The sequence below is a fragment of the Gossypium hirsutum genome, chromosome D12 (genome assembly GCF_007990345.1).
Source record: "Gossypium hirsutum isolate 1008001.06 chromosome D12, Gossypium_hirsutum_v2.1, whole genome shotgun sequence".
NCBI lineage: Eukaryota > Viridiplantae > Streptophyta > Magnoliopsida > Malvales > Malvaceae > Gossypium > Gossypium hirsutum.
The window spans coordinates 60,317,764-60,334,758 of NC_053448.1; the positions used below are offsets into that span (position 1 = coordinate 60,317,764).

A 16,995-nucleotide genomic window follows, 5' to 3' on the forward strand; every position below is an offset into this window, starting at 1 on the left:
TAGTATAACTATGGTCTTACGTATGATCACTTATCACTTGTCCCTGATCAGATAAGTGTAGCCACCTATCACTTTGTTTCTTGATCAGATAAGTGTAGCCACTTATCACTTTGTTTATTGATCAGATAAGTGTAGCCACTTATCACTTTGTCTCTTGATCAGATAAGTATAGCCGAAGCTATCACTTATCACTTTTCACTTGTCACTTGATCAGATAAGTGTAGCCGAAGCTATCACTTATCACTTTGTCACTTGATCAGATAAGTATAGCCGAAGCTATTACTTATCACTTTCCACTTGTCACTTGATCAGATAAGTGTAGCTAAAGCTACCACTTATCACTTTGTCACTTGATCAGAAGTACTCAAATCCGGCGTTCCGCTCAATTTGATCATTTATTCATATATCAGGCTTACCAACATGTGTTAATTCATAAACCATTCATGGTATTATTTCATGCCAAATCATATATTGAATATACCATACACACATACTATGAAACTTTATTTTCACACATGAGCTTAAACCATGACCAATAATCCACAAAAATAAGCATCATTCATATTTCATCGTTTATGAGTTATAATCAAACATATGACCATTTATACACGAATCATTCATATATTTCCCAGTTTTCCTCCTCCTCCTCTCCATTCCACATCCTTAATGTGTATAACACACTTAAACAACATTAACCATAATTTCAATATTCACTAACATGTATATTCAAAGCTGTTTATCCGAGTCAGAGTCACTAAATTATTTTTATCCAGAGCTAAAGAGCTCCAAATTAAGATCCGTTAATTTTCCCTGAAACTAGACTCACATATCTTCATACCATAAAATTTTCATAATTTTTGGTTCAGCCAAATAGTACAGTTTATTCTTTAAAGTTTCCCCTGTTTCGCTGTCTGACAGTTCCGACCACTCTTCACTAAAAATTAATTATCTCATTGTACAGAATTCGGATGATGTTTTAGCTTGTTTCTTCTAAAAATAGACTCATTAAAGATTCTAACCATATAAACTATAACTCATAATCATTTTTGTACAATTTTTAATGATTTTCCAAAGTCAGAACAGGGGAACCCGAATTCATTCTGACCTTGTCTCACAAAATCTATTATATCTCATGATTTACAATTCCATTGCTCATATCATTTCTTTTATAAGAAACTAGACTAAATAAGCTTTAGTTTCATATTTTATTCATCCTCTAATTCAATCTCTACAATTTTTGATGATTTTTCAAAGTTACACTACTGCTGCTGTCCAAAACTGCTTTAGTGCAAAATGTTGATTTCCATTTTGCCCCAAATTTCACAGTTTATACAATTCGGTCCTTTCTCAATTAACCCCTCAATTAATCTAATTTTCTCAATTAGTACTTTACTAGACATTATAAGTTGTTACACAACTATTGAAATTCAGAATTTCCACATATAACTCTATCTTCAAACTCTTTTACTATTAGGTCCCAAACATTCACTTTCTATTCAATTCTTTCAATAAAATCAGCATATGAACAATTTAAAACTCTAATTTCATGCTAAATCATCATATACTTCCAGCACATATTCATATCAACTTTCAACTTCTTTCATAAAATCAAAAACTAATGGATTTAACAAGTGGACCTAGTTGTAAAAGTCATAAAAATACAAAAATTTCAAGAAATAGTCAAGAATTGAACTTACTTGTAATAAAAATATGAAGAACCAGCTTGAAGAAGCCCTTCCATGGTGTTTTAGCTGATGAGAATTCAGAAAAATGAAGAGAAATCTAGATAATTCCACTTGGGTCCTAACTTTATTAAGCAAATTTTGCAATTTTCCAATTTTGCCCTTAATTCTCCTTACTTTCTTGCTGATTTCATGCCTCTGCCGTCCAGCCCAAATAGACCTTGGGTCTATTTGCCTTTTAAGCCCTCTTCCTTTTATCATTTAAGCTATTTAATTATTTCCCAAAATTTTGCATTTGTTACAATTTAGTCCTTTTTGTTCAATTAATTATCGGAACTTTAAAATTTCTTAACGAAACTTTAATACTAACTTTTTAACACTCCATAAATATTTATAAAAATATTTATGGCTCAGTTTAAAATCCCCGAGGTCTTGATACCTCATTTCGATTCTAATTATTTTAATATTTATTTCTAGTGCACTATTCACTATTTCAAAAATTTTCCTAACTTCATATTTAACTTATACTTACTAAATTAATAATATTTTCTACCCATTTGTCGAATTTAGTGATCTCGAATCACCGTTCCGACACCTCTGAAAATTCAAGCCATTACATTTTTTTTTCGTCGGATTTGTGGTCCCGAAACCACTGTTCCGACTAAGCCTAAAATCGGGCTATTACAATTATTCTGTAAACTCCGGTAATGCCTCTTAACTTATTCGGGCGATGAAAAGGGTTAGGGGTGTTACATGGGGTATGTCAACTAATATGATTTTATTTTTGAGATATATTGACTTGAAAATTTTCTTTCAAGTATTCATGTGAATCTCTGTTTAATCATAAATATAACTTTGGATTTACATGGTATATTCAATGTAAGTTTTTCTATTTGATTACGAATACATGTATATGTGCGAATTGCTTTGGTGTTTTTGTCCATGCCAGAATTATGAATACATGTTCTTGTTAATTATTTGGCTTTGAACCACTACATTATTTCTATTTGGTTTTGATATATATGGTTTTGGAATAAAAAAAAGAGAGTCAAAGATTAAGGTTTTCGGTTTTTTATTGTATTATTATGACAACCTTATTTTGGGTTATTTCGGAGTCTATAAAGCAATAAAAAAATAGTTTTGACATTTGACTAATGGGTAAATTTTAAATTTGAATATTGGTATGTTTATATATTTTTTAAGATAATTTAATTGAGGCAATAAGTCACCAAAGTGATTTTTTTTTGTATATATTATTTTGTTTCAAAATATAATAGTTTGTGTGCATATAACTTAAGTTATGTTAATATTGATCGACCCAAATGAAGGTTAATAATATTACATGTGTAACTATGACGATAAACATGTGAAAATTATTCAATATGGCGATAAACATGTGACAATTATTCAATTTTACATGTGAGTAATAAATCGGTCCAAATGAAGATTTATTGTTCGACATGTTCTTATTGTCAATTTTTTATTACTAGACCAAGATATTTATTGCAAGTTAATATTTTGTCCAAAGATGAAATATTAATGGAGTGTCCGATATCTTGATATGAAGTTTTCCTTTATTCAATGGTTTAAATTTAAAGTCTTATGTAAGGTTATTTTGATTTATTCAACTAGTATTATTGTAACAGTCTGTTTTCAGTGAAATCGGAACAATTATTTCGGGACCACAAATCCAAAATCAAAAAATTTCTATTATTATTATTTTATGTTCTACTGTATGATAGAAATACAACTTAAAAATTTCGTTAAGAAATTTTATCGTTTACATACCTAATTTGATGAAAAGGACTAAATTGCATTAAGTGCAAAAGTTGAGTTCTAATAGCTAAAGGTATTAAATAGCTATAGAATTTGAAATTTGAGGTCCTTATATAGCAAATAGACTATTAAAATGCTTAGTGGTTAAGCATGAATAGTCATCATTGGAAATTTCATGAAACATTAAGGTTAATTTTGGAAATTATCAATTAAAATGATATTAAATAAAATAAAGTAAAAATCCTATTATATCATCAACCACCAAATAAGCATGAATAGTCATCATTGGAAATTTCATGAAACATTAAGGTTAATTTTGGAAATTATCAATTAAAATGATATTAAATAAAATAAAATAAAAATCCTATTATCATCATCAACCACCAAATAAAATAAAAAAAAGAAAACCTAGCCATGGAAGCTTGAGATATTAGCAAGCTTGTTTTGCTTAATTAGGTTTGTATTCTTGTCTCATTTTTAATAATTTCTATGTTTCTGAGATCGTAATAGCTTAATCTAGCTAACTTGGGGATTTATTTACAAAATCGTTAAAGTATTAAGGTTTTGCCATTGATGAGTATGCTTGAATTTTGAAGTTTTATGATAAAAAATGAAAGGTTGTTGTTAGATAAAAAAACTTCTGTAAAGAGAATTTTGATGAAATTATCAATTAGGGATTAATTTGAAAAAGATGATAAATTTATGGTAAAATTGTGAATATGTGAATTATGTGAGCTGCTATTAAAACTATAAAAAATGACTAGGCTTGAGTAAGGATTAAATTGCATGAAAGTCATTTTCCGAGCCTAGGGACTAAATTGTAATAAATTAAAAGTATAGGGGAAAATAGCAATTTTTTCTAAAAATATGTTGTTGGACTAAGTTGAATATGAATTATATTGAATTGAGTTAAATTCATTCGTATAAATCCGGCTAGACCTAGTATGGAGTTAAATTCATGTATTGTCCTCCTTTTATAACCTCATATGGTTTTTTCTATTATCAACTTTTTTAACTGATTTAAGTATTAGAAAATATCTTACAGTACAAGCTTTGAAACTTTCACAATTTAATTATATATTGTAGAGAATTTAAGTTTATCCCAAAATTTGTTCTATTTTAAAATGATTGAAATAGTTGACGTCATTTGTGGGAGTTGAATAAAAATTCATGATTCGATTGTTAGAAAATATGGATATCAAATATATAATAATGGTAATTACATGCTATTATTTACTATCATGATAGTTTAGCTCAAATTAAAAGTGATCTAATTTGATTAAAATTTTATTGAGTTTTAATTATTAAATAAAGTACGAGTCAAATATGTGTAGATACTCTAGTAATTAAGTTTTAATCAATTTCTGATTAATGATGGGGTAATTAAGAATTAGGACTAATATGCCGAAGTTATATATATTAAGATTATGATTCCTAAATTACACATAAAATATAATTTAAAATTAAAACCAATATAATTTAAAATCTCAAATTTAAATCTTACGTTACCATCTTAAAAAGAAGGTAAGATCGTATAAACAAAAAAAAAAAGGTCGTCCATTTTTATTTCCAACCAGAACACAAGTTGGCATGAATGGTTTATATAATTTTCCAATAGTAAGACAATGAGTTTGGCCATGAAAAGTAATTGGAGGGGTAGCCTATCATTTCTCTTTGTTGTTGATTTAACTTTAAACAATATTTGTTAGTAAGGTTTTGGTATTGTTGATAAAAATCATTTTGAGTTTTTTAGTGTCGAATTCCGAGTTTTATTATTTGTAATTATCAAGTGCACGCCTCCAGTTTTATTATGCAAAATTATCATATGCGAGTTTTGTTTTATTATATTTCGCTTTTTTATTCGTTAGATTTTATTTGAACACATTCTAATTTTTGGTCAAAATATACTTTATATTGGTTTGATTTTATTTCATTCATGATTATACTATATTTTTATTTGTATACTCTAAAAAAACATTTAATTTTTTTTGTCACATTACACCATAAAATGAATAAGGATAAATATGTTAATTGTCAAGTCCCATCAACTCAACTTATTACAACGCGAGACCACTCCCTTTATTGCAACGGGAGACCACTCCTTTAACTGACCACCGATAAGAAGCAAACTCGAGAACCAAGCATAAGCGCAAGGGTATCATCTCTTGTAAGTTTCATTTTTCTTTTTAACATTTTCTCATCACATCCCATTATCTTCAACATCATCTATACTATTTAAGCGTTTTACTAAGTTGGTTGTTGTCACCCTTAATCAGGTCACTAACTCAATTATAAAATTATAAAAATATCTTTCTTTTAATTTTATATTTAGTATTATTATGATGACACCTTTTATCCTTTCATATTTTTTATATTTTTAAATAAAATAATTACAAATTATAAATCTAAAAATGAACACATTTTTTTAGTGAATTACATGAGGAAAGTAAAGCCTTAACAGCAACGCGACTAGCGCAATTCGAACTCAGGCCACAACTAGGGCAGTAAACATACTGACTATCAGGCCAACACAGAAAATTCAAATGAGCATATTTTTCTAAACAATAAAAATTAAACACGTATTTAATAGTATAAAAATACAAATTTAATTAAGTTGTTATTTCTTTTATAACACAAATTTCAGACTGATTGAATAAGGTGGTATTTGTTTAATTTGCAGTTTCCAATATGTTAATATAGTACAATTAAGTGTTAAATATATTACCAAGCAAAGAGAAAAAGGTTGGGCGTTGAGCTCAAGACACAGACACCAAAAAGACCGGGTCGACCTTCCCAAGGGTCGAAGAAAACGTGGAGGAGACCGTGACATCAGCAGAGGGTCAGGGGTTATACGTCATACGGTGACGCCATCACTATTTATTACAAACCCAACTTGCACTTTGAAGAAAGCCCTACTATATTATAGACTTCACCGGGAACTGTTTATATGGATTTATTTTCTCACTGAACCTAATATAACAATATTCCAACACTCTATTATGATTTTTTAAATTATCTTAATATAGCTTAATTATTATTTTACACTTTGGAATTGCATATAAATTATTATTTATAATTAAAATTATTTTTATTGAGCTAATTCAATCACGTAATTAATAAATTATTATATATTTAATTTTACTAAATACATTTTATATATTATTTTATAAATGTTATTTTGAATTGTGAAGTTTTCATGCAATATTAATTTAGAATTTCAATTATTGCAGTTGTATAAGAAATAAAATTTTATATTAAAAATGTCTTAAATTGACAGATTATAATCTTTTGATGAAGATGCATTTTTATTAAATTATTTAAATATGATTTTGAATGTATTAATTATTATTGATTTAATTCTCTCAAATATTATTTTGGAGTTAACTTTGACAGTGTTTGACACATTGTGGAATTAAATACAATATTATTTATAATTTTAATATACCTAAATTTAACTTTTTTTTTGAAGAGTAATATTGAAAATAAGATAAATGTCATATATTTTCAAGTAATGTAATTAATTTATTTATTATTTTGCTTAAAAGAAAATCAAATTTTGAAAATTATTTTGTGAAATGTTATTATAAATAACAATCAATCATAAAAAAGGACGAAGCATTCCTAGTATTTATTAAAAGAAGTAAATGATGTAGTAGCAGCCTCTGTAGGTGATAATTTTAGGACAACGACTTGCTCCACTGCATATGGCAGCTGGCAACTTGACAACTCACTTTCTCATTTTTTTTAAATATATTTTTTAATTTAAGTTTGATTACCTACTTATTTATTTATGTATTATAATATATTAATATTAAATAGTAAATATACAAATGTTTTTATATATTAATTAATTTTGATTGTAATTATATAAATAAATTTATTATAATTACGATTGTAGTTATACCTTTAAAATAGATCCTTGAAAAAAAATTAATGGACGGTAATATTAAAAATAAAAATCCAATAATATTATTTTAAAACTTACAAATTAAAACTGGATTTAAAAATTTTAAAATCCAAACAAAAATCTATTTGACATTGAATTTGGACAAAAATAAGAGAAAAGATAGATAATGATATTTTGAGAAAAAAAATCAATTTTCCATAATTACAAACATTTCTGAAATTCTGTCAATTAGATAATGATTCAATGGTGAGATTGAAATTTTAAGAATTTTGAGGCCTCAAGTTTGAGTTTCATCTTATGTCTAAATTCATTGTCGAATTGCTTATTAAATCCATATCGTGTTTACTGCTATTAACACAATTCAGATTAAACAATCTACTTCTATAGACTTTTCCTTAAAATAGAAAAGCCATACCTTTCAAAATTGCCTCTAAATCATTCTAATTCCCTTTATACATTAAACATGGTGTATTTGTTGTTGAAGACCTTTAAACATTTATAAATCAAAATCTCAAGCCCACTAAATGCATTAAACTATCATAGTTTGAATTTCACATCCACTTTTAAAAAATTTTAAAATTTTATTTTTTATTTAATAAATTATTCTCGTTAAATTCACATTCACATTTAATTTGAAATTTTTAAATATTTGTGTTTTGAGTAGCAAAAATCCTATAAAAAACTATTTAAATAAAGTACAATAATTCAAAGGCTTTATTTAATATATAAGCCTAAATACATCTTAATTCCACATGATGCGGGTACTATTTTTGTAGATGAGTGATTCAATAATGATGAGCATTGTTTTAGTGCCATGATGTGACATATCATGATTCTGTATTGGTTGATTGGGTCAATTTTATGTTGTATTGATGCTCTACAGCTTAACCAACTAAAATTAATAATCATCTTAGGTACTTTTCTCATCAACATTTATATCTGTAAGATTGATTGAAATTGAAATAATAAGTATTTATATTCTCATCATCTCTTTTATAATTATCTTATATACTATTTGTGGAGTTTTTTTCCGGTGAATAACATAATTACCCTTAATAGAAAACCTTTAAGTTGCTTCATTATAAAAACTTTTTAATTATGTACTCTTTTTTTTATTAGAATATGTCATAAGTCCCTGTATTCTTAGAAAATTTGAAATTTAGTCTTTGTAGTTTTATTTAAAAGGAATTTAGGTTTTCTACTTTTCAGATTTTAAATTTAGGTTCAATTGTTAATACTGTTATTTTTTTTTTGTTAAATTCAGATGAATTAGATTGTCACCTTTCAAGAAGGATTTTCGTATGTTTTTGTATTATTAATAGTTTAACAATCCGGTCGTGATCTCCTACTAGTTCAATTAATATTTTAATATGATTAATATTTTTATATAATATTTTAAGGATCTAATTACTCAATTTTATCAATTAAACCAAAAATCTAATCGATTGGATCTCCAATTTGGTTCTGGTAATGAATTGTTTGTAAGCTTTCAGACCAAGATCAGGATTGAACTTCAAAATGTGAGAAGCTCGAAATTTGTTTGTCCAAATACTGGGCCATTTCTGATGCTACTCAATTATCAGAGCTTAAGTGAGCAATTGGCCCAAATTTAAGTGAGAAGCTTTGGAGCTTGGAATTTTCAATTGAAATACACAATGAGGGGTAAAATAAAAAAGAGAAATATATTTATATTTGGAAAAATCAAGATTAAGATAACCATATGAACATTATTAGATTAGTATCCAGCGAAGTTTGTATGTTAATTGTTACTAGCTTTTATTACTAGGTTCAACAGTCAACTGAACTGTTGATAGAGTGACAAAAGATTTGCGTTCAAATCTTCAGGTGATACTCGTCTCGGCTCATACAATAACAAGGTTGAATGAACAACTCTACAAAAGTAAACAAATAGAGAATGCCCCAGAGAAACCTAATGAAAACCAGGGAAGCAAACTCTGTTAAGGGTAAACTCTAAGCTCAAAATGTGATTTTTACAAGTACATAGTAACCTACTGTGTTAATAACTACTAATATGATTTTGAGTGTAGATATGAACAGAAGAATCTTTAGTGTTTGGCTGAAATTGCAAGTGCAACCAATTCTAAAGATCCATGGTAAACTTCAATCCATGCACTTCTATATGTTGTAACTAGCCATCGGGTGAATTGTGATAATGACACTCTGCTTGTATCTGCGTAGGATGATCGACCTGTGTTTGACGAACAAATTGGCCTTTTACTCTGGGTCGCTGCTCCGCAAGTTTCTTTCTGCTCTCGTATCGGACCTGTAAAATTGAAATATTAGCTGCCTCTAAGTGGCTCGATCCATGTGTATGTGATCTTACAATGATGACAATGATAATGTTGTACCTTTTTCTCATAGCATCTATCCTTCCGCTTCAATCGAAACTTGGTTAGAGCTGCTTCTCGTTGGATAGAACGGTGTGAATTTCCAGCAGGAGCAGGAACATTGTCGTCGTTCTTTCTTTCTGTAGAAGCTCGAACAATAACCTGATCAACATTGCTATTACTTGCACTACCGCTCCCATATGCAATACCATTAAGTTGACTAATGGATCCATTACAGAAGCTGCCGGTTCCACTTTGATTAACGGTAGGAGAAATATGACCTTTATCTTCGACAGAATCCAACTTTTGATCCATCTGATTTGTTCCAGACGCAAGTCGGTCATAAAACTGTCTAGAGGAATTCATTTCGAGACTGGAATGATGAAATGGATTCACACCAAAGGTAGGTTCATGTTGGTTGACTGAGCTTGGACATTCTCTCTGTTCCATGCATGATGTGGCTACTTCAGTGTGCCTCGATTGATCAGTAGCTCCCGCAGTCGAAGGAATCATGTTTCTTTGAGAGGTTACCGTGGGACTAGGAGTAGCAGCATCATGTTCAGAAACGATATTGGACAATATCGTCTCGGAATTAGACCCAGATTCTTTTTTTTTATTACTGATACTTGTCAGTGTTGAATGCTGGGGCTGTGATAGTCTATTAGAGTACCTGTATTTATGATTAGCAACAAAAAAGATGAAATTATCGGATTTAAGATGCGCAAAAGAAAAAAATGCTATCCATTTGTTCTAAAACACTTCAAAATACAACAGAAACCAACCTTGTAAAGGCTGATGAATTAGGATGCCAGAGAATAGGTCTTTCTCGAGCAACATTATTCTCAAAATCATTATTATTACATCTTCTCAAGGAAAGATCTAAGGGTGGAGAAGAATCAAACTTGCTTGTGCTATTTATTGAAGAAAAATTGAAATTTCTGTTAAATGTTCCCATGAAATCAATAGCTTCTCTTGGTGAATCAGCAAGTGCATTACCAGCCTCAACCGAAATATTCATATTCGTTCTTTGACATTCCAGTTCAACACCCTTGTACGCAGCTGTCAGGTTGGGATCCTTGCAGGCATTGACTGCTTACAAATTTGATTGAGACATTGATAAAAGGTTAGATGTTCTCCTACTGAGCAGAAAAGCAATGCCAAAACTCAAAAAATTTCCTGTCTTACCACTAGTTTTCGTCTCATGCATGAGCAGATTCTGATTTAAACAATCATGAGCTTCATGCATCTGCGATCCACTTGGTTGCGATTTTCCCTTTATCAAGTCTGAAAATTCCTGGATAGTTTCCATGTCGGCACTCTCAGCTTCCATGTCCGGCTTTATACAAGAGTTCTGCAAGAGATAGTAATTATGCATTATTGTAAACTTCATGTACCCAATTTAAACTGTAAACAAAAACAAATTCCTTTTGACCATGAGTGACCTCTTCAATACACATAAATCCCTACTTGAATTCGTGACAAGATAGCATATAAGCTTTAACACTCCACACACCAAAAATTCACCGCTATGGAAATAGTATATCATCTTAAATGGCGCGGTTAAGCGTAAGGCAAATCTTATATATAGGAAATTCACTGATCAATCAAACAACAAAGCTCAAATGGCACTGACCTGAGTATCACTTCCTTTATCAGTTTGTCTTGCAGCATCATTTTCAGAGGTAGCTTCAACCTGTTTGCGTCCAATGCTCTCATCCCCGGGGAAGTTTCCGCCAATTATAGACTGATTCAAACAACAGATACAAAACAGGATCAGAACAAAAAAAATTGGAAAATTATTACAAATAAAGTAAAAGAAGAAAAGCATACTGATTGTCTTCTCCACGCATGCTGCCATAAGTTTCTCAGTTCATTTCTCCTTACTGGCTTAACAAGGTAATCAGCAGCCCCTCTCAACATGCATTTGTATACTGTGCTAACTGAATCTTGTGAGGACATCACTGCAATATTCACGCAAAATGACAAAACAAGAAACTTGATTTAAGTTTAGTTTGTTACGGACCCATAGTAGAAACTATAACAAATTCGTATCTTTTTATATCATACTTATAACAGGGATGCTTTTACAAAGCTCATGCTCCATGATTAGTGTAAGAAGAGCAAATCCAGATATAGATGGCAAATCCACTTCTGCCAAAATGAGATCATAGTTATGGGGTTTTCCCTTCAGCATCTCCCATGCCTTCAACCCATCTGGAACTGCAGAAACTGCTCAAAAAGATGGGGGGAAATGCACCATTTTCAGTTCCAAATGTAGTATAAAACAATTCTAAAGAATTTCTTATTTGAAAACAGCTTAATTCCAAGATCAAATAACACCCTTTGTTGTACTTTAAAAAAAAGGAGAAACAAATAGTAATAGTTCAGGGATAAAAATGAGGTAAAAAAAGGGATTTGCCCTAACCTTTATAATTGCATTTCTTGAGAAGAGCAGCTATAATTTGCCTGGTTGAATCATCAGCTTCGATCAACAAAACCCTCAAAGCCATCCACCTTTCCCATTTCACCACTTCGCCATAGACACAACTTTCTTGCTGCTGCTTCTTTTTCTTCTTCTTTATCCCTTCAAATTCCCCATTTTCCATCTCTGTATCACTGTTACCTTTCACCTCCTTCACTTCCTCGCAACTCATCACCACAAAATCCCCCATAGTTTTGTTTTTTTTTCTGCTTCTTTTCTTGTATACCACTAAAATCTATTGCTTTTTTTTTTTTTTTTACAACTCTGAACTTAGCAAAGCAAAGTAAAGAATCGAAAATCAGTCCAATTCCCAACTACTAAAACCAACATTGGCTATACCACCAAAAAAAAATAATAATAATAATAATAGAAATCTTAACTTTAATCGAACGGTAAGAAACTGAATCAAGTATCCATCTAATTCTAATCCAACGGTGATAAATATCTGACCGGCGACCAAGGTGGAAAATATCTAAAAATCTATTTTGTGTGGCCTACGGAAAGCCATGGATTGTGGGGCTCATATTTTACCAAAAAGAAAAAAGAATGAATGAAAAATAAGGGGTCAAACATGGGCTTCGGCTTCGGCTTCGGCTTCGGCGTTTGGGGATATTTTTCTTGTGTGGGACCCACTGCTAAAAAATCTATTTCGAAGCAGATATTATTTCTGTGAGTGCTTTTAAGGAGACATTCGATTTACTGGACAGTAACCCAACACGTGGGCGTGTTGCAGCGGAGCTCTTTTCTCTTCTTCTTTTTTTCAAATGTATAAACTGCACCATTAAGTCACCCAACTTTAACAAATATTCGATTTGGTCACTGAAAATAAAAATCTCAAATAAAACACCATGGTTAGATAGTTTTTTCGGTTTAATCCCTCACCGTTTATTTGGCTAATGGCAGGATAAGGGAACATTCATTTTAGTCATCCATTTTAATCAAATTTCTCATTTTAGTCACTCGTTTTCTTTTTAAATTTATTTTATGTTATTAAACAATAAAGTAAACCTAAGGTTTAAAAGGAATTGAGTTATTTGGAAATAGAAGCTGAAGGGACCTTTTATCTTTTTTTTTAGAAAGCATAATAGTAATTTTAATCCTTAATTTTTACATCTTTTTTGCCATTTTTTGTTCTTATTTTTAAGCTAATTTTGATTATTAACATTTTTATAAAGTCAAATCATTTTTTTAAATAGCAATATTGACTAAAATATTTTTTACGATATTAGTTCATGTATACTTCATACTAATACAACACTATTTTTCTTAAATGATACATCAACAAATAATTTAAAATTTATAAAAATATTCAGAAAAATAAATAAATAAAAGTTCATAAAAATTCAAAATAATTTTTAACAAAGAGAAGAAATTTGTAACACCCCTAACCTGTCTCTGTAACCGGAACGGTCTGGACTACGTCACACGACCGTGTGACCCCTGTTTTCCTATTTTTCAAGTTTTTTTTTTTCAAAATTTTCTATTTTGTTTCAAATTGGTTCCTGATTGTTCCCAAGTTATTTTTAAGGTCCCGAAGGCTTGGTTAGTATTTTTACTATGATTATATTAAGTTGCATAATTTTTTCCGTTTTGAAATTAAACGTTTTGATTTGTATGGTAATACTCTGTAACCCTAATCTGGTGACGGAAACGAATAATTTTTGTTCGCTTATTTTGAAAATATCTTATTTTATGTCCAACTATTTTAACACATTTGTCCTAAATGAACTTTTTCCTCATATTATTACATTAATAATTAAATAGTTAATTAATACAAAAACAAACCATAATACATGTTTTAAGGACCAAACCCACACGTATGATTTATGTTTTAAAAAAGTTAAAAAATATATTAAACTCTTTAATTATACTTATTTTTTTTTGTATAAGTATCTTTGATTCTATTTGTTTTGTTAGGTCTGATTTTTTTTCTTTATTTCGAAGTAAATTTACACTCGAATTAAATATTATTTGACTTGTTAAGTCAACTCAGTCAACGAATTTGAAAATATATTTGAAAAATAAAAAAAATAAAATTTAAATATTGAATTAATGGTTGAGGAATAAAATCATACTCCTTTCATCTTTACTTGATTGATGTGAAATGTCAAATTGGTTCCAAGATATTTGTGTAGAAGGGATGGATGACAGAAATTTAACACTAAATTTGATGGGATCTAAGATCAACAAAATGACCACATCTTATCATTCTTCAAAATATTGAACTGATGGGATGGGATACCAAATGCCAACCATTCTTATTTCTTTAAGCAACTGCTGCTCTTTTCTTCCAACCTTTTCCTTACTACGTGTCACTTATACAACCTTTCAGATATATGGCAAATTCGTGTATAGCAAAGCTGCTCTGGATTTAATACTTGGAATTGAGCGGCTGGGATTATCAAATTTGAATTGGATGGAGAGAAATTGAAAAAGTAAAGATATTTTATGTGCCAAGATTGTTGTTGCTATGACTAAATGCAACCAGATTTTATGTTTTTGCTCCCCGGCCTTCAATGATACACAACGTTATGTTGCGAGATAAGTGTTAAGTAATAAAACTTTAAAAAAAAAAAATCTAAACTTAACTTTAGTTAAAATAATAAAATTGGGTTAAGTGAAACTTAAAATTTTAAGTTCAAATTGGATTGGTTTTGTCGTGTGTATTTATTTTTTTTAAATTAATCACAATATATAAAATTATAAATACTTTTAAAATAATATTTCTTACTTTGTAAAAAGAAACATAGATGGTGAAATCAACTCATTCAACTCTTTAAAATATAATATAAATAATTATGATTTTTTAGCTTAATAAAATATATATATTACCCTCATATGTGTTATTGGTTGTGATTAATGGTGATTAAAAGCGAATAACATAGTCTTCTCTTACACCCATTGGCATGCTATGCAAGGTTTTTAAAATTAGATTAAAGAAATTATTAAAAATTATAAAAAATAAAAATATATTAAAATTTTGATTCAAACTGGTTCTATTGTTCTATCTTAGTTCCTAAAATAACTAGTTCAATGTCCTTTAAATAGATACTCCGACTGGTTTAACCCGATTCAAACAATAGTAGTCGTAATTTAGTGTTTTTGTTCCTATCATGTCTTGTATATTTTATTAGGTCTTTGCCTGACCTGATATGCATATTGTTTCTTTCTAATGATGAAATGAAACGAAGGATAAAAAATCTATTCTAAAATTACTCGTATACTTTTTACAAATAAGGAGATACAAGCTATATATGGACATTAATTGAAAAATAATTTAGGATTTTGAATATTATTTTAATCTGAATGAAATTAAATTCAAATCGTAAAATAATGAGTATTATGTGTTTGTACTCCAAAAAAATATATTTTTTCCAGGTTAAAATATATTATTAGTCTATGTACGTATTCCGAATTTGAGATTTAGTCCTTATATTTAAAAGTTAAAAATTCGATCCTCCTATTTTTTCAATTAAAAAATTCTAACCTAATTTCTGTCAAAATTTGTGAACTTTACATATTCAATTTTTGTCAACCACATGCAGCGTTATATGAGGGCAACATGTCATGTTGGCAAATTTTAACTAAAAATATGTAAATGAGACATTGGTGCTTGCAAGCTACTCGAGTTTGATTAGAACAAAATTTGGACTCGATTCAATAATTATCGAGCTGAGCTCGAGCTATCAATCGAGTCAAATGCGAGTTTAGTAATACAATATTACTCGAACAACTTGCGAGCCTTATCGAGCTTTTCATAAATTTATATCATTTCACTTAATATATATTATTAACCCTGAATTTAATTATTGAGTTGAGTTCGAGCTTGAGTACAAAAATTGATAAATGAGCTTAATCGAACTTAAGCTCGAGTAGCTCAATTATATGTTGAGTCGAGCTCAAGCTTAAAAATAAATTTTCAATTGAGCTCGAACTCAAACTTTAACAACATTCGAGCTCGGCTTGACTCGTTCACTCCCCTAATTGAACTAAAATTTTTAAATAAAAAAAAGTAATACCACTTAATTTTTAAGTTTTGAAATAGAAAAATTAAATTTTAAATTTTATGTAATTACAGGTAGTAACAATACATGTTAAACCTTTTTTACATATTTATTCGAACAGCTCGGCCCCCACGAGAATAATTTGGTACTTTAATTTTGGTTCACATATATATTTTTTGATTATTTGTTTTGCTATAGATATTTATATATATAAAGCAATTTGCATTTTTTTTTATCAAAGTTGTTACATGTAATTAATTTATTTAAGAAAAAGTAACTTTTCAGGTTGATTGAGTATTTACAATATTGTTTTCAAGATTCAATTTTACATATATTTTTTAGAATATAACGTGTCTTATTATTGTACTCAATCACTTGTTGATAAGAGTTTAGAATATAAATAGTAGTAATAGGAATTATATATATAAAAAGATTGAATTTATTATTGCTTATTATATATTAGGGTAAACTGTAATATTAGTCACTAAATTACGAGTAAATTTCACTTAATTAAATGAAAGTTATAATTTGGTCACTAAAATTTTTGAAATTATTATTATTTTGTTACGCAACTGTTAAGTGTTAATTTTTTAGTTACTATAATAACGGTTCTAATCTTCACTTTATATATATATATTGTCAAATTTACCTTGTTTCTTTATAAAAATTATTTAAAAAATTAAAATTATTTAAACATAGAAATTTCTATATAGAAGTTCTAAAAAAATAAAATCTCGAAAATATTATTGGTGAAAATTTAATATGTATGAATAATGAAAATTTTATTATTTAATAA

General features: G+C 28.9%; 1 protein-coding gene across 4 annotated transcripts; it reads right to left on the reverse strand.

Annotated features, from left to right (window-relative positions):
* Window positions 1–9,120: 9,120 nt before the first annotated feature.
* Window positions 9,121–12,605, reverse strand: LOC107947190 (two-component response regulator-like APRR5). 4 transcript variants are annotated; one of them, XM_016881765.2, is made up of 8 exons: window positions 12,139–12,605; window positions 11,781–11,942; window positions 11,544–11,674; window positions 11,347–11,457; window positions 10,899–11,064; window positions 10,496–10,802; window positions 9,735–10,383; window positions 9,121–9,649 (listed from the first exon to the last, which is right to left on the reverse strand). In XM_016881765.2, the coding sequence occupies exons 1-8, from the start codon at window positions 12,383–12,385 to the stop codon at window positions 9,515–9,517; spliced, it is 1,908 nt and encodes a 635-aa protein (XP_016737254.2). In that variant the 5' UTR covers window positions 12,386–12,605; the 3' UTR covers window positions 9,121–9,514. The 4 variants fall into 4 exon arrangements, with proteins under 4 accessions (XP_016737254.2, XP_016737253.2, XP_040963494.1 ...); XM_016881764.2 differs by having other exon boundaries at window positions 10,496–10,805; XM_041107560.1 differs by lacking the exon at window positions 11,781–11,942.
* Window positions 12,606–16,995: the final 4,390 nt, after the last annotated feature.

What these genes read in the sequence shown, in the direction of transcription:
- LOC107947190 (XM_016881764.2), bottom strand. Translation starts at nt 12,385, where the DNA reads ATGGGGGATTTTGTGGTGATGAGTTGCGAGGAAGTGAAGGAGGTGAAA. An exon ending in TAAAAGCATCCCTGTTATAA is followed by an intron (nt 11,675 to 11,780) that starts GTATGATATAAA and finishes TGAATATTGCAG; the next exon opens with TGATGTCCTCACAAGATTCA. An exon ending in ATAAAGGAAGTGATACTCAG is followed by an intron (nt 11,065 to 11,346) that starts GTCAGTGCCATT and finishes TATCTCTTGCAG; the next exon opens with AACTCTTGTATAAAGCCGGA.